General features: G+C 42.1%; 1 protein-coding gene across 3 annotated transcripts in view; it reads left to right on the forward strand.

The window, feature by feature from the left end:
• LOC115139854 (activin receptor type-1B-like) overlaps window positions 1-19,000 on the forward strand; it is a 31,416-nt gene extending 12,416 nt beyond the window's left edge. For 2 of the 3 annotated variants that reach the window (XM_029677684.2, XM_065001599.1), the window contains 8 exons: window positions 9,050-9,295; window positions 10,751-11,017; window positions 11,237-11,467; window positions 11,623-11,790; window positions 12,226-12,382; window positions 12,543-12,667; window positions 13,655-13,785; window positions 14,346-19,000. In XM_029677684.2, coding sequence (XP_029533544.1) covers window positions 9,050-9,295; window positions 10,751-11,017; window positions 11,237-11,467; window positions 11,623-11,790; window positions 12,226-12,382; window positions 12,543-12,667; window positions 13,655-13,785; window positions 14,346-14,471 — 1,451 coding nt within the window. In that variant the 3' untranslated portion in view covers window positions 14,472-19,000. Of the gene's footprint in view, window positions 1-2,338; window positions 2,428-9,049; window positions 9,296-10,750; window positions 11,018-11,236; window positions 11,468-11,622; window positions 11,791-12,225; window positions 12,383-12,542; window positions 12,668-13,654; window positions 13,786-14,345 lie in introns of those variants that run through there. The other variant, XM_029677703.2, reaches the window with a different exon arrangement.
• Window positions 19,001-19,018: the final 18 nt, after the last annotated feature.

Here is a 19,018-nt window from a genome sequence, read left to right on the forward strand (position 1 = left end):
CATTTTTAAAAAATTGTATAGTGGATTTATGAAAATATTTTGACAAACGTTACCTTATCCTATTGAGATTTACACGGGTATCAAAACGCCGAGGCGGTTTAGCACGAAACACAGACCTTATCTGAAGTAGATCAAGACATTCTCTATGGAAGACATGAACGGTAAAATAACGAAGGAAGCCCTTTCAAGTTCAGCCGCAAGTTATTACAGGAATTATAACGCGTTGACTATCTCTCTAAACCATATACCTTTGACTATTACGAGCCTGCTGCTGCCTACCACCCCTCATACTGCGCTATCAAATCATAGACTTAACTATAATAAACACACATAAATACGAGCCTTAGGTCAAACTATCACCTCGAAAACAAAACGTTTATTCCGTTCCGTATTTTATCTAACGGGTGGCATCCATGAGTCTAAATATTCTTGTTACATTGCACAACCTTCAATGTTATGTCATAATTACGTAAAATTCTGGCAAATTAGTTCGCAAAGAGCCAGGCGGCCCAAACTGTTGCATATACCCTGACTCCGTGCAATGAACGCAAGAAAAGTGACACAATTTCACCTGGTTAATATTGCCTGCTAACCTGGATTTCTTTTAGCTAAATATGCAGGTTTAAAAATATATACTTGTGTATTGATTTTAAGAAAGGCATTGATGTTTATGGTTAAGTACACATTGGAGCAACGACAGTCGATTGATTGTTTTTTATAAATGTAATGCTAGCTAGCAACTTAACTTGGCTTACTGCATTCGCGTAACAGGCAGGCTCCTCGTGAGGCAGGTGGTTAGAGCGTTGGACTCGTTAACTGTAAGGTTGCAAGATTAGATCCCCCGAGCTGACAAGGTAAAAATCTGTCGTTCTGCCTCAAGCCTAGGCCGTCATTGAAAATAAGAATGTGTTCTTAACTGATTTGCCTAGTTAAATAAAGATTAAATAAAGGTGCTTTTACACCTGCATTGCTTGCTGTTTGGGGTTTTAGGCTGGGTTTCTGTACAGCACTTTGAGATATCAGCTGATGTACGAAGGGCTATATAAATACATTTGATTTAAAATAATAATAATAATCTGCAAAATCGGCGCCCAAAAATACAGATTTCCGATTGTTATGAAATCTTGAAATCGTCCCTAATTAATTGGCCATTCCGATTAATCAATCGACCTCTAGTCTGAATACTTGAGATTTAGGGGGGGGGGACTATTTTCGAATAGGGCTGTAACATAACAAAGTCAAGGGGTCTGAATACTTTCCAAAATATGCCTTTTGATTTTGAGAAATTATAGGATCTTAGCTTTCGTTTGACATCCAATTTGACATGCTCCTATGAACTTCACTTGTTCATGCTCATGGATCCTTTCTCACCATGTTAGCCTCGGTGCCCCAATACATTTCAATTATTCAAAATGTTACTTAGGCAGTCACTGTCTAGACTGAGTTTAATGACAGCCACAACCCCGTCCTCTGTACAAACTACTACTACAACCCCATCCCCTTCTTCCCATAAACCCACCAAAGCCTACCCCCCAAATAACAGTAATTGCTGCTGGGGATTAAAAAAAACATTGAATGCTACTGTGCCACCCCTCAAACGCCTCCCCCTTCTCTGCCCTTAATTCCCCCTACCATCTCCTCTAGGTTGGGGCTAATCCCAAACCTCCACAATTGACAGCAATCTCCCCGAAATGTAGGAGCTCCCCCTTTTAAATACTGCCCCACCCCCACTACTACATCCTGGGTTCACTCCCCTACCCCCAATAATCTCAGTCTGGGTTGGTCAAATTCCATGTAATTGCCAGACAAAGGACCAGTATGATGTCACAAGATGAAGGATTATGAAATTGTATGGGCAAAGTCCATTTTTGACTAAAGTAACACTGTCAGTAGAGCACCACTAACCACTAAAAGCAAGCTGTCAGCATTAAACAAATAGACCTTTTGTCTTTTGAACTTCACTTCCCCCATGTGTTTACCATTTTTATAGAGCCTGTAGGTTCAGAGTATCATATGACCAAGGTGTCTTTGAGCTTTCTGTTGATGTCTGCAAGTGCAAGAATTTGTAAAATTGCTTGTCATTCAAAATAGAGCCCGAACATAACTAATGGAATTACAGTTAATGAAAATGTATGCTTAATCCAGTATAAACTCATTTATATAATTTATTACTCGAGACTAATTCTACAGCACAACGGCAGAGTCATGTCTTAAATGTAAAATTAACAATGACCCTGTAATCCTTGCCTTCTGGGAATGTTATAAAGTCCAAAAGTCATGGGCGGAGTTAGAAAGTTGTCTGGTGCTTTATCTAAAAGTTTCTTTATTGTCCAAATGTTGAACATGCGTGGGCAACGGAGAGAAACAACATGGTGCAGTTTGAGACCATGTGGCTGAGAATGATGCTGAGACTGGAGATGTGAGCAGGTCGGTCTGGGCAGGGGTGATGTTGTGGATGTATGTTTGTATGCATCTGTTTTTTATTGTACAAAATATAATCTTATCAAATCAAATGGAGCCCAACCAATTTATTATCTGCTGATATTATCCTTTTAGGATATACTTTATCAGTGTTTAGGTTAATCCACTGAAAGGACCGATATAAAATGTGAAGAAAACGCTCAAAAAAGCTGTTCTTTATAGAATTAGACTTTTTTTATTGTTCAATTTCATTAGTATGTCTTGAAGAGGGAGCTGGCACTCTTTACATGGCTATACGCCTATCTTGCCGTGGCGCGCTACAGCAAGACTGGACACCCAATGTAACTACACCAGTCGGAGAGGAGAGTGACCTACTGTGAACTAAGTAAATATAAGCTTGCCAGCTCAATAAAGTGCTAAAAATGTGTACTGACCGTATACTGTTGCGTGCAGTGTCATAGTAGGGTGTAAAGCAATTGCCGTGCTAAGAAACCTCAACCTGCAAAATCTGGTTTGTTTCTATGTGCTCATTGCGAAAAATGTTTTCAGACACTGAAAAAACACAGAAGGTTACAAAGTAGCGCTTCATTGCTGCATTTTAATGTATGGGTTGTAATTTCTCAGGCCAGAGACTGGTCCAAATTCACGTTTTGGCATCCCCATATCCATGACGAGTGCTAGCCAGTTAGCTAGTTGTGTAGAGGTACTTGATGCCGTTCACTCAGGCAATGCTTGAAGGCGAGAGGCAGCGTTGTGACAGCAGCAAATTTTGTGATTTCAAATTTTTTTTTTCAAGTGACAACTACCATAAATCAGTGGCTGCAACCCTGCAATTGATGAAAACATAGCTAAGTACATGTATGTTGATGTCCAGCTGGCTAGCATGAGGCAGCTCATTCTTCAGAGCCTAGGTAAATGTTTTGCTGGAATCTCCTAACCTTTTTAGGGCACAAATGCAAATCTTGCCTAATCAATTAGATGTATTATATTATATCTAGCAATCTATCTGTATTTAGTATTTTGCCTACTGTATTTAATTATCCACTTCCATAAATCATGTTTCATTAATACTGTGTACACGTATTATTAATCCAATTTTGGAATACACTGAATGACTAAGCAAATCGCAATGCCCTCATTTTGTAAAAACTACAAGTTAATAATAATGAAAAATAGTTGTACTTTTTTTACCCCTTTTTCTCCCCAAGTTCATGATTTCCAATTGGTAGTTACGGTCTTGTCCCATTGCTGCAGCTCCCGTACGGTCCCTGGAGATGCGAAGGTCTAGAGCCATGCGTCCTTCGAAACACGACACCGCCAAGAACACAAGTAATTTGTGGGCTCACCTGAAACTGAGACCCAACGATGCCTACGAAGAGGCACAGGGACAAATGCACAGAGAATAACTTCTTCCCCAGCAACACTGCAGCTCACCCTGCTACAAATATTTGACAAAACACAGAAAATAGGGGGGCCTTCAGATCCTAGGGCAAAAAAACATGACAAAAAGGTGAAGGAGATGATAGCCATAGACGTCCAATCATTCAATGTGGTTGAAGGTGTTTGATTTCGTGGGCTGCTGACTGAAGCAGAACCCAGATGCACTCTAAGGTCAAAAATATTTTATCACACAGAAAAGCTGATTTCAAGTACATAGCAAGGTAGTGGAGAAGATTAAAACAAGTTCTGTCCATTTGAAAATGATGGCGACAGTATGGCATTCAAAACAGATTGCTGGTTGGAGTCCACAGAAGCTCTGAGTTTAACTGTTCACTTCAGGACTAAAACAGAGTCCAGGTAGTCCTTAATGTCAAAGCCATGACCAGATCCCACACAGGAAAATACATCGGCAACCTCTTCCTTTAGATGTTACAGGTGTGGGCTATTGACGGTGAGCCTGTGCTACTGGTGCTACACGACAGTGGTGCAAACATGGTAAAGGGATGCGGCTAGTGGAGATGCCATACCTCAGTTGAAGTGCACACACTCTGCAACTTGTTGTGCATGATGGCCTGGAGTCAGAGGGTTGTAGGTTGTCACCTACTTCGGACACGCCACCCCAGCCAAGCAGAGACTTGATGGCATTCAGGAGGAGTATGGTCTACCAGACCACACAATTCTGCAGGTGTGATCTACTGGAAGGAACTCCCCTTTGCACATGCTCCAACGCATGCAGGAGCAAAAGAACCATAGCAGCCTACTCTTAGGACTACAGTCATTTTGCATTCTGCAGCGATACGCCATCCCATCTTGTTTGCGCTTAGTGAGACTGTAATTTGTTTTTCAACAGGACACTGACCCAACACACCTCCAGGCTGTGTAAGGGCTATTTGACCAAGAAGGCGAGTGACTGAGTGCTTCATCAGATGACATGGCCTCCACAATCACCTGACCTCAACCCTATTGAGATGGTTTGGGATGAGTTGTACTGCAGAGTGAAGGAAAAGCAGCCAACAAGTGCTCAGCATATGTGGAAAGTCCTTTAAGACTATTGGAAAGCATTCTAGGTGAAGCTGGTTGACAGAATGCTAAGAGTGTGCAAAGCTGTCATCATATCCAAGATGGTGTTGCAGTGGGGATATCTTTTTGATTGTCTCCTCCCGTCCCTTGTATATATTGTTTTTCTTCACCTAAACTTGGACATGCTTAACACCCAGGCCGTCCTACAATCTAAGCTAGATGCCCTCAATCTAACACAATCATGAAGGAACCTACCAGGTACAACCCTAAATCTGTAACCATGGGCACCCTCTTAGATATCATCCTGACCAACCTGGCCTATAAATACACCTCTGCTGTCTTCAATCAGGATCTCAGTGATCACTGCCTCATTGCCTGCGTGCGTCCTGGGTCCGCAGTCAAACGACCACCCCTCATCACTGTCAAACGCTCCCTAAAACACTTCAGCGAGCAGGCCTTTCTAATTGACCTGGCCCGGGTATCCTGGAAGGATATTGACCTCATCCCGTCAGTAGAGGATGCCTGGTTTCTCTTCAATAGCGCTTTCCTCCATCTTAAATAAGCATGCCCCAAATAAAAAAATGTACATCTAAGAACAGATATAGCCCTTGTTTCACTCCAGACTTGACTGCCCTTGACCAGCACAAAAACATTCTCCTTCACCCAAATCAAGACAGCTGATGTTCTGGAAAAAACTGCAAAATCTGGATCCCTACAAATCAGCTGGGCTAGACAATGTGGACCCTCTATTCCTAAAATTATCTGCCGCAATTGTTGCAACCTGTATTTACTAGCCTATTCAACCTCTTTTGTATCGTCTGAGATTCCCAAAGATTGGAAAGCTGCCGTGGTCATCCTCCTCTTCAAAGGGGGAGACACTCTAGACCCAAACTGTTATAAACCTTTCTAAAATCTTCGAAAGCCAAGTTAATAAACAGATCACCGACCATTTTGAATCCCACCGTACCTTCTGCACTATGCAATCTGGTTTCCGAGCAGGTCATGGGTACACCTCAACCACGCTCAAGGTCCTAAACGATATCATAACTGCCATTGATAAAAGAGCAGCCGTATTCATTGACCTGGCCAAGGCTTTCGACTCTGTCAATCACCACATCCTCATCGGCAGACTCAACAGCCTTGGTTTCTCAAATGACTGCCTCGCCTGGTTCACTAACTACTTCTCAGACAGAGTTCAGTGTGTCAAATTGGAGGGCATGTTGTCCGGACCTCTGGCAGTCTCTATGGGAGTGCCACAGGCTTCTATTCTCGGGCCGACTCTCTTCTCTGTATATATCAATGATGTCGCTCATGCTGCAGGTGATTCTCAGATCCACCTCTACACAGACGACACCATTCTGTATACTTCTGGCCCTTTGGACACTGTGCTAACAAACCTCCAAACGAGCTTCAACGCCATACAACACTCCTTCCGTGGCCTCCAACTGCTTTTAAATGCTAATAAAACTAAGTGCATGCTTTTCAACCGATCGCTGCCCGCACCCTCCCGCCCAACTGGCATCACTACTCTGGATGGTTCTGACCTAGAATATGTGGACAACTACAAATTCCTAGGTTTCTGGTTAGACTGTAACCTCTCCTTCGACTCACTTTAAGCAATCCAAAATTAAATCTAGAATTGGCTTCCTATTTCGCAACAAAGCCTCCTTCACTCATGCCTTAACATACCCTCGTAAAACTGAGTATCCTACCGATCCTTGACTTCAGCGATGTCATTTACAAAATAGCATCCAGTTTGCTGAGTAAAGTATCACAGTGCCATCTGTTTTATCAGGTATATATATTTTGATTTGATTTGCTTTGGTTACAACATGGTTCCATGTGTTGTTTCATAGTTTTGATGTCTTCACTATTATTCTACAATATAGTAAAAAATTAAGAAAAACGCTTGAATGAGTGTCAACTTGACTGGTACTGTACACATACATACATACATACATACATACATACATACATACATACATACAGTACCAGTCAAGTTGACACATCTCTTGACTTTTTCCACATTTTGTTGTTACACCCTGAATTTAAATTGGATTGAGATTTTGTGACTGATCTACACACTATCCCATAATGTCAAAGGGAATTTTGTTTTTAGATTTTTTTTTACAAAACTGAAATGGCTTGAGTCAAGTATTCAACCCCTTTGTAATGGCAAGCCTAAATAAGTATGGGAGTAAAAATGTAAGTCTGTGGCCAATAATGGTTGTTCAACAACAAAGACCAGGGAGGTTGCCCAATACCTCACAAAGGGCACCTATTGATAGAGGGGTAAAAAAATAAGCTGGCACTGAATATCCCTTTGAGCATGGTGAAATTATTCCAAAACATGCATCCTGTTTGCAATTAGGCACTAAAGTAATACTGGGAAAAAAATGTGGCAAAGGATTTCACTTTTTGTCCTGAATACAAAGCATTATGTTTGGGGAATACACAACACGTCACCAAGTACCACTCTTCATACAGTATTTTCAAGCGTGGTGGCTGCATCATGTTATGGGTATGCTCGTCATCGACAAGGACTGGGGAGTTATTTAGGATTAAAAGAAATGTAGCCTGATAGAGCTAAGCACAGGCAAAGTCCTAGAGAAAAACCTGGTTCTGTCTGCTTTCCAACGGGAGACAAATTCACCTTTCAGCAGAACAAAAGCCTAAATCACAAGGCCAAATATACACTGGAGTTGCTTACCAAGACTACATTTAATGTTCCTAAGGGTCCTAGTTACAGATTTCACAGAAATCTTGAAAATTGCTGTCTAGCAATGATCAACAACCAACTTGACAGATCTTGGAAGAATTAACAAAAATAATAATGTGCAAATCATGTACTATCCAGGTATGCAAACCTCTTAGACTTATCCAAAAACACATATGGACTCCGTGGGTTGAATACTTATCTAATCAAGATACACTGAGTGTACAAAACATTACGAACACCTGCCTTATCCATTACCTAAACTGACCAAGTGAAAGCTATGACCCCTTATTGATGTCACTTGTTAAATCCACTTTAAATCAGTATAGATGAAGGGGAGGAGACAGGTTAAATAACGATTTTTAAAGCCTTGAAACAATTGAGACATGGATTGTGTATGTGTGTCATTGAGGGTTAAAGGGCAAGACAAAGGATTTGAGTGACTTTTGAACGGGGTATGGTAGTAGCTTTGAGTGTGTCAAGAACTGCACTGCTGTTGGGTTTTTCATGTGTGTATCAAGAATGGTCCACCACCCAAATGACATCCAGCCAACTTGACAACTGTGGGAAGCATTGGAGTCACCATGGCTTGACGAATTGAGGCTGTTCTGAGGGCAAAAGTGGGTGCAGCTCAATATTCGGTGCGTGTGTATATACTTTTTTTTTACGCTGTTAGAGGACCCGGAAAAAAAAGGAGAAAAAAATAGAACTCTTACGCGGCCTGCCCAAATGGGCTTGGGAGAGGCGCCAAGCCACGCTCCTTAGCACCCGCCCGCCAGCTGCACCAATGTGTCGGAGGAAACACTGTTCAACTGATGACCGAAGTCCGCCTGCAGGAACCGTCTGCCGCAAGAACGCGATGAGCCAGGTAAAGTCCCCTGCCGGCCAAACCGTCCCCTAACCCAAACGACGCTGGGCCAACTGTGCACTGCCCTATGGGACACCCGGTCACGGCCAGTTGTGATCGAGACTGGGATCGAACACGGATCTGTAGTGACGCCTCAAGCACTGAAATGCAGTGCCTTAGACCGCTACGCCACTCGGGAGGCCCCTCCATCCAATAATATAAATTGCAGAGGCATTTAAAATGTCCACAATTGTTTCGTGGCCCGCCTCCGAACGCGTCTTTTGAAGATGTCATGCAGTTTGATTTACAGTTGATAAGTTCATATACTGTTTTTTTTTTATGAACCATCTCTGTAGGGTAGGGGTGTTACGCTGTCGTGGTGTTTTTTCATTTGGAGGAAAAATGTAATAAACACACCGTTAATCTGTTTGTCTATAGTCCTATGCTTGGTGGCACTGCTGCTGTCTTTGAGAGCCCTCTGCTGGATATGAACTGATGTCCCATACAGTGGAGAAGTGAAAAAATGTCACTTATGTGTCAATGTCGGACACAACTTCATAAGCAATTACAAAATATTGAAATACTCCCTGTCTCTCTGTTTACAGCTTTGTGGTGTAACTGCACCACGGCCCAGTGTCAGAAGACTGGCTCCCAGTGTGAGACGGATGGGGCCTGCATGGCCTCCACGTCCTTCATCGACGGCCAAGAGCAGCACATTCGTATCTGCATCACCCGGGACAAGCTGGTACCCCCGGGCCAGCCCTTCTACTGCCTGAGTGCTGAGGGCCTCCTCAACACACACTGCTGCTACACTAACTACTGCAACAGCCTCAACCTCAAAGTTCCCTCTGGTGAGCTCCACACATTCCACAGGCTATCTGCTGCCATAGAAGACATGGGTCTCAAACAGTTCAGAGTTGCGTTTGGGTTGTTATATTTACTCATTAAATATATACTGAACAAAAATATAAATGCAACATGTAAAGTGTTGGTCCCATGTTTCATGAGCTGAAATGAAATAAAAGATCCCAAAAATGTTCCATATGCACAAACAGCTTATTTCTCTAAAATGTTGTGCACAAATTTGTTTACATCCCCGTTAGTGAGCATTTCTCCTTTGCCAATCTAATTCATCCACCTGACAGGTGTGGCATATCAATAAGCTGACTAAACAGCATGATCATTACACAGGTGCAACTTGTGCTGGGGACAATAACATTTCCCCAGTACAATGTGCAGTTTTGTTACACAACACAATGCCACAGATGTCCCAAGTTTTGAGGGAGTGGGCAATTGGCATGCTAACTACAGGAATGTTCACCAGAGCTGTTGCCAGAGAATAAGCTGCCTACAATGTAGTTTTAGAGAATTTGGCAGTTTATCCAACCGGCCTCACAACCGCAGACCACGTGTAACCACACCAGCCCAGGACCTCCACATCCGGCTTCTTCACCTGCGGGATGGTCTGAGATCAGCCACCCGGACAGTTTGTAAAACTGTGAGTTTGCACAACCAAAGAATTTCTACACAGACTGTCAGAAACCGTCTCAGGGAAGCTCATCTGCGTTGTCAACACGGTCTTGTATGGCGTTGTGTGGGCGAGCACTTTGCCGACGTCAACGTTGTGAACAGAGTGCCCCATGGTGGAGGAGGGGTTATGGTATGGGCAGGCACAAGATGCGGACAACTAACACAATTGCATTTTATTGATGACAATTTGAATGCACAGAGATGCCGTGACGAGATCATGAGGGCCATTGTCCTGCCATTCATCCGCCGCCATCACCTCCCCATGTCACAAGGATCTGCACACAATTCCTGGAAGCTGAACATGTCCCAGTTCTTCCATGGCCTGCATAATCACCAGACATGTCATCCATTGTTTGGGATGCTCTGGATCGATGTGTACGACATCGTGGTCCAGAAACTTCGCACTGCCATTGAAGCGGAGTGTGACAACATTTCACAGGCCACAATCAACAGCCTGATAAACTCTATACGAAGGAGATGTATTGCGCTGCGTGAGGTAAATGGTGGTCACAACAAATACTGATTGGTTTTCTGATCCACACTGCTAGCTTTTTGTTTATGCATCTGTTGGTCACAGATACTTATCTGTATTCCCAGTCATGTGAAATGAATAGATTAGGGCCTAGTTAATTTATTTAAAATTATTTCTTTATATGAACTGTAACTCCGTAAAATCTTTGAAATTGTAATGTGTTGCGTTTTTAATATTTTTGTTCAGTGTAGATTACATGTGAATTATGTATTTATTCTCATTGTCTCTCTTCCCTCTTTCTCAGTGACTTTGCGGCCGGGCCTGGGGGGCGGCTTTGGCCCTGATGGTACATGGGGTCCAGTGGAGCTGGTGGCAGTGGTCGCAGGGCCCGTCTGCCTGCTGTGTGTGCTGCTAATCATGGCTGTGTTCCTGTTCCAGTACCACCAGAGGGCCTACAGCCACAGGCAGAGGCTGGAGGTGGAGGACCCCTCCTGTGACCACCTCTACATGGCCAAGGACAAGACCCTGCAGGACCTCATCTATGACATGTCCACCTCTGGATCAGGATCTGGTCAGTACAGCACAGCTGGGGCTCTCTAGGGGTCTGATCTATCTCAATAAATGTGACTGTAGCTTTAATGATGTCTTCCATAGATAAAGAAGATCCATAGGGGGAAATGTGGTTGATATTAGGCAATGTGATTCATTGTCTGACTGAATATTCCTCTCTTTTTTTGCCTTGTCTCTGTGTCCCGTATGTCTCGGTTCTCTCCGTCCTCTCTCTGTGCAGGCCTCCCTCTGTTTGTCCAGCGGACGGTAGCCAGGACGATCGTGCTGCAGGAGATCATAGGGAAGGGGCGTTTCGGAGAGGTATGGCGGGGCCGCTGGAGAGGAGGAGACGTGGCGGTGAAGATCTTCTCATCCAGAGAGGAGCGCTCCTGGTTCCGGGAGGCTGAGATCTACCAGACCGTCATGCTGCGCCACGAGAACATCCTGGGATTCATCGCCGCAGACAACAAAGGTAAACATTGGCCGTCATCGTGTGACATCACATAAAGAATATTCCCCTTCGAAGAGCACTTCTTGTAGTTATCTGGTGTTCAGGTCAGTTTTTCGTATTGGGTGGTGTCGGGTCTACCAATTGGTCTCTAAACTTAGTCTCTCTGTCTCTCATAGATAATGGCACATGGACCCAGCTGTGGCTGGTGTCAGACTACCATGAGTACGGCTCTCTGTTTGACTACCTGAACCGCTACTCTGTGACCATCGAGGGCATGATCAAACTGGCACTGTCGGCTGCCAGCGGCCTGGCACACCTGCACATGGAGATCCTGGGCACGCAGGGTGAGTGTGTTGTACTTGTGCCCATGTGCAAACTGGATTGCATGTTGCTGTATGTGTCAATTCTTCTGGGCTCTTCGATTTGTTCCCTACTCTACCTTTTCCTGGCCTGTGCAAACAGTGAATGTAGGCCATGCTTACTAGCTGATAGGAAACTCCAGGGTTATTGATCTGCCTTGTTTGATTTGCATAGCAGCCCCTCTAAAGTAAAGCATCTATTGATAGTTCAGTTATTAACATCATTCAACACTTTTTTTAAATGTTGTTGACTGTCATTGGAAGCCAGTGGTATACTGCAGATAACCATGATCAATGTTTGTATTAAATGAATTGGAAATCATAAAACACCTGTTTCACACGAACATGTTACATAAGTTCCATTGATTGCCAGGAATGCAGTGATTGTCAGGTAGTCTAACTCTCTCTGCCTTCCTCTAGGTAAGCCTGGTATTGCCCACCGGGACCTCAAGTCTAAGAACATCCTGGTGAAGAAGAACAGTACATGTGCCATCGCTGACCTTGGGCTGGCAGTGCGCCACGAGTCCACCACCGACACCATAGACATCGCTCCCAACCAGAGAGTGGGCACCAAGAGGTACAAACATACACATGCCATCAACCTTAAGAAGTACTTGTTTCCCAACTTCACCTACTGACCACCCCCCCCCCCCTCTCTCTCCCACATACCACAACACATATCACCACCTATCAGGGATATAGACCAGCTTACAAAGACCTATTTTTCTCTGTGTCAGGTACATGGCCCCTGAGGTTCTGGATGAGAGCATCAACATGAGGCATTTTGATTCGTTTAAGTGTGCAGACATCTACGCTCTGGGCCTGGTGTACTGGGAGATCACACGCCGCTGCAACGCTGGAGGTCAGACAGGCTCCCCCTCAGCACACTCTGGCTGGGTTCCAACCCTATTGGCTATATCAGGGATCATCAACTAGATTCAGACTCTGGATGTTTTTTCTTCTTGAGGGGATGACCAGGGGGCCAGAACATAATTACAAATCATTTGTAGACTACAAATTGACCCAAGAAGCCCAAAGAGATATATAATATTTGATTAAAACAGTCTTTGCAAACCTTCCTTATATTTGTATACAATCACATACACTGAATGTACAAAACATGACATAGACTGACCAGGTGAATCCACGTGAAAGCTATGATCCCTTATTGATTTAACTTGTTAAATCCACATCAATCAGTCTAGATGAAGGGGAGGAGACGGGTAAAATAATGATATTTTTTTTAACTTAAGACAATTGAGGCATGGATTGTGTATGTGTGCCATTCAGAGGGTGAATGTGCAAGACAAAATATTTGAGTGCCTTTGAACGGGATATGGTAGTAGTTGACAGGCGCACCGGTTTGTGTCAAGAACTGCAACACTGAGTTTTTCATGCTCATCAGTTTCCTGTGTGTATCAAGAATGGTCCACCACCCGAAGGACATCCAGACAACTTGACACAAGTGTAGGGTCAACATGGGCAGCTGTTCTTAATGTTTTGTCCACTCGGTGTATATCTCTCTATTATGCATAGGAATGCTTTGGAACCGATTTCCAATATTAAAATAACTTGAAGCTGATTTGCTGGTGTTTTCAGTCTTTTATGTCCAACAATAAAAAATACAAAAACCTGGGACCAAATAAAATCGCCTGTGCGCCGAATTCGGCACGCCAGTTGGGAACCCTGCCCTATTTATTGCCCATATGACCCCCTATAGTAGTGCACGATATAGGGAAAAGGGTGTCATTTGCGACGCATACAATATCTCTATCTTAATGTAGTTAAAAGTTGATTTCATCATCAATTAGAAACTGGGCCTTACCTGACCTTTGACCTCTGCCCTTAGGTATCCATGAGGAGTACCAGCTGCCCTACTATGATCTGGTGCCCTCTGACCCCTCCATAGAGGAGATGAGGAAGGTGGTTTGTGACCAGAAACTACGGCCCAACGTGCCCAACTGGTGGCAGAGCTACGAGGTAGGGACAGACACATGTAGATAGATATGCATGCTCTTTTAAGGTCAATCAAACAGTCCTATTATGATAGCACAGCAGTTGCTCACTAATATGAAAGTGCCACTGGTTTCTTATAAGTATTACATTGTATACTTGTGTATTTTAAATTATGTTATTTTGCCAGGCTTGTTCTCTGGGGATGCATTGGTGGTTTTGATAAGCTTGTTTAGCCCTGTGCATATCTGCACCATATTTGCATGTATGACTTTATCTAATTTTCTTCATGTTCGCTCAATCCTACATTATCCCAGAGCTCTAGATAACACACTACATTACCCCAGAGCTTTAAGATAACACTCTACATTATCCCAGAGCTCTAGATAACACACTACATTATCCCAGAGCTCTAGATAACACTCTACATTATCCCAGAGCTTTAAGATCACACGCTACATTATCCCAGAGCTCTAGATAACACACTACATTATCCCTGAGCTTTAAGATAACACTCTACATTATCACAGAGCTTTAGATAACGGTCTACTTTCTCTCCTTCTTTGCCTCCCTCCCCCTCCCCCCAGGCCCTGCGTGTAATGGGGAAGATCATGAGGGAGTGTTGGTACGCCAACGGAGCCGCCCGCCTCACTGCCCTGCGCATCAAGAAGACCCTGTCCCAGCTGAGTGTCCAGGAGGACATCAAAGTCTGAGAGGGTTCTGTCCCAAAGACCTGAGGAGAGCGCTAGGGACTCTGTCCCGCACTAAAGTATACTGAGAGAAAGAGCGGGGGACAGTGTCTTTTCCAATGAACGCACAAGTTAACAAAAGAAAAGAATGAAACAACAAAAGCAAAATGTAAAAAGAACATGATATAAAAACTTTCCTGCCAGTCTTTTTAAAGCCACCACTGTTTGAGTTGTGACCAGCCCTACCTCACCTATTCAGCCAAAACTACTGACAACCCCTGTCCTTCCCTGTCCCCAACCTACCCCACCCTTCTGTCCCTGCAGCCCCCCTTCCCCGTTCTGTTCCTACTAAAATGGCTGCCAACAATTACTGCTACTACTACTACTGCCCCTGACAATGCCCATGTTAATCTCAATGGCAGGATATATACTGTATACAACTGTGTATTTATTAACAGAATGTGTAATTTAATTTTAAACCCTTTTTTTTCTTAGTAACTTTCCCCAAGACTTATCAAAGGACACTAATGGTTTTACCCTATACATTAATTTATTTTTGTTCTGTTTATCGTTATACTGTATTCATGCCATGTTGACTCGATGTTGGGAGAGGTCTGACTGCTTTCAGTGTTTTCTTTGTCAGGGAGTATATAAGGGGAAGGTACAGTCTTTCTATGAATTCTGTGTAGGGGTCATTCCACCAATTCAGTGCCTTTTGAGATATCTAACTTGGTGGGGAAAAAACATTTGATTTCACCTCATTTTTACATTGTGTCATAAAGAGCACATGTTCAACTTAATAAAAAAACATGTTTTCCCATCTCGAGGTTAAATCAAATTTAAAAGGACTATAGTATGTGCCTAATTAAGTAAAGTGTATATAGGTTGATTAACAGTGTTGACGATTTCTTCTTTATTCAGCCATGAATCCTCTTGTGACAGGAAATGGAAGCTTATTGTGTGCAACAGGGAGGGGAAATTGAATGCAAGCTTTACAACAACAAATATTTTAAAAGATTCTAGCCTGTCTATCTATGAGTAACATGGTTGATGTGATATACTTGACCCACTCAGTTTTCCACCACAAAACACCAGAAAATGGCCAGAAAGAGTAGAACCTGCTCACTTACTTTTACACTATGATTTGACTATTAGATGTTCAGAGTTCCACCATATTAAAACGAGAGTTCAGTTCACGTAACAGGGTATTTTTTTCCTTCCTTAAAATGAATAATCACATTTTAAAATATATCTTCAGAAATGACTATCAGAGCAAAAAATGAAATAGGGCTTTGCAATTATGGGGAAAACTTGGAGCAATGTTGATGTTAAAAACCTCACAGGATCTGTGTCCCTATACCGGGACGGTTGAGATAATGTGCGCTAATGTGATTAGCATGACATTGTAAGTAACAGTGAACTTTCCAGGACATAGACATGTCTTATATAGGCAGAAAGTTTAAATTCTTGTTAATCTAACTGCACTGTCCAATTTACAGTAGCTATTAGAGTAAAAAAAATACTATGCTATTGTTTGAGGAGAGTGCACAACACACTTTTATCACAGCAACTGTTTTGATACATTCACCTCTGAAGGTAAATAATGTACTTACATTCAGTAATCTTGCTCTGATTTGTCACCCTGAGGGTCCCAGAGATAAAATGTAGGAACTGGGTTCTACAGTTTGAACCCTTACTGTCTCTGCTCCACACCCACCCCGCCCGGCCATCAAGATGTGTGAAAGTTAGTGTATAACCTAATGCTCCATCATGTATGACATTCCTCGGAGTGTGTCAACTTAAATGTTGTATTACCATATTTTTGTATGTTCTCTATAGTTATCTACTTGAAAATGTATCAATTGACCAGTTCGGCCCATTTGGGCAAACTTGATACAAATTATTGTCCAGTATTGCTATGCTTCAATGGGTCAATCTCAAACTTTGCACATACACTGCTAAATTGCACCTAAACTGCAATATTATATTATGGCCTTTCTCTTGCATTTCAAAGATGGTGTGAGGAAAAAATAGAAATTGCTTGTTTTTCTGTTCATATTATCTTTTACCATATCTAATGTGTTATTCTCCTACACTAATTTCACATTTCCACAAACTTCAAAGTTTTTCCTTTCAAATGGTATCAAGTATATGCACATCATTGCCTCAGGTCCTGAGCTATAGGCAGTTAGATTTGGGTATGTCATTTTAGGTGAAAATTGGAAGGAAAAAAAGGGTATGATCCTTAAGAGGTTTTAAGTGGGTAAAAATCTTCCTGGAAGTCAGAGGGTGCATGGAGGGACAATTCAAAATGCTGGCACTTTAACAGAAAATCTGATTGATTGAATTCTCCCTGTGGTCTATATTAAAGGGTACTTCATTGAATATAACAGTCTTTTAAAATTCAATATTGGTGCACAATTTCTATTTAAAATATCAAAGGGAAGCAAAAGGCACTCATTTGTGGAAATGATCAAGTTGTAGACGGATCTCTCTGTTGTACATATAAACTAAGAAAAAGTTTTTTAAATCAATGAGGACCAAGTCTTCCTCATTTATCGGGTGATGTTATCTATCATTTATGGTAGCAGTGGACTGTGAGTCACTGAGAGATCAACTTCCATAGTTTCTTTAAATCTAAGTTTCCCATTACTACATCCATTGTTGTAATGGAACTCCTATTGCCCACTTAGAGGCAGGAATGGTCCATACAAACACCTGGCTCTATGGTATTTCATGACGATGGACTGTATTGTAGCCATTTTGTAAACACTCACATCAATTGCTGTTATGATGATTTATTTAATTTTTTTCCCACAATACCTCCATGTATGTTTCCCCTCATGTTATATTCTCCCTGACCAAGTATTATCACTGTACATACAATAACTTTTTTAGGTGTGACTATATATGACTCTTTTTTTTTATTTGAGTTTCCATTGATATTTTAATAATGTTTTGTAATGTTTACCAACAGTTACACTGGTTACTGGTCTTAGATGGGAGACAATTGGAGAGGCTTATATGTGCTGTCAATCAACCACTGATAAACCAATGGAATATCTACAAAGCAACACTACTGTATACTGAGTCATTGAAAGCACATACTGAGTCCCTCCTATTTGATGTCTCCCATTACTATAGAACAGTATTTGATTGTTTTGTCTATTCCACTCCATATTCATAAATTATACCCCACCTACATTACCTCTTTGATATGCAAATTGTAAATAGTTTGTATGATGGATGATGATTTATCTGTCAAATCTTGTTTTCACCGTGTATTCTGTTTTCAGGAAAATAATATGTACTGTTAAATTTGTCGCTTTATTTTATTTTTCGTTGAGCACAAACTCAAAAGGTACTGCTGACGTGAAGTCTCCTTCCTTGTGTTCCTAATCCTGCCAGTTTATTGCTAGTTCCTAGAAAAGGCTCTGCAGGGCCAATGTGTGCACTACTCACTCCACAGCACCTCAACCAAACTGTTCTCAACACCCATCACTGTTTTACTGCAGATCACACCAGTGACAACAGAGGGTGTTTATAATATATTAAGCATTTTAATCAGTTATTGAGATTTGGTGATTGGTAAATACCTCTCACAGATTTCTTCACATTTCCATAAAGCTAAGTAACAGTGAAGAGTCCCCAGACCCTCTGTAAAGAGTGCTTATTCAGCGTGGCTGTAGCACAAAAGGATTGTCGTTAAACTTTTTTGTGGTAAAATTAATACTACTGATACTTATCAATGCTGTTCCGCAGGAAATATATATGGCCTGGATGCATTTATTTGATTTAATGTGTTAGTTTATGACCATGTTACGCTCGCCTGTACTGTATATTATTTGTTTATGGTTCTTGGGTGATGGCCAAGAGGACTTGGCGTGCGTACATGTGCATATTTTTCCTGAAAATGTGGTTGCTTATGTTTTTGGCTGAGTGGTAGACGGGGCCTGGGAGTCTGCGTACTGTTAGGTGAATTCAGATTTTCTGTCCTTGGTTGGGAAGTGATCCTATGTAAACATCATAGGCCATAGATGGGATATGTCTCTGGCCTTGTGTCTCTACATCACATACTGTTAAGGGGAATTATGACAAGATGAAATGTTGTATGCTGTTGTATTGCACTATGGAGTGTTTAAGCAATAAGGCATGAGGAGGTGTGGCATATGGCCAATATACCACGGCTAAGTGCTGTTCTTATGCACGACGCAACGCAGAGTTCCTGGATACAGCCCTTAGCCCTGATATATTTGCCATATATCACAAACCTCCGAGGTGCCTTATTGCAATTATAAACTGGTTACCATCAGAGCAGTAAAAATAAATATTTTGTCATACGGTCTGATATACCACGGCTGTCGGCCAATCTGCATTCAGTGCTCGAACCACCCAGTTAATGAAGTGACGAATGATGAGAACGCCCAGACATCTGGACAAAGAAATCAAAATAAGCTTTTAAAACCAAGTGAAAACCTTTTCAGGACTAGTATCCAATCATGTATATCAGTAATATTATATAGCCTATAGTAATAAATACAACTGTTTTCCTACATGGTTTGTCTTTATTT

The sequence above is a fragment of the Oncorhynchus nerka genome, linkage group LG2, assembly GCF_034236695.1.
Source record: "Oncorhynchus nerka isolate Pitt River linkage group LG2, Oner_Uvic_2.0, whole genome shotgun sequence".
Taxonomy (NCBI): domain Eukaryota; kingdom Metazoa; phylum Chordata; class Actinopteri; order Salmoniformes; family Salmonidae; genus Oncorhynchus; species Oncorhynchus nerka.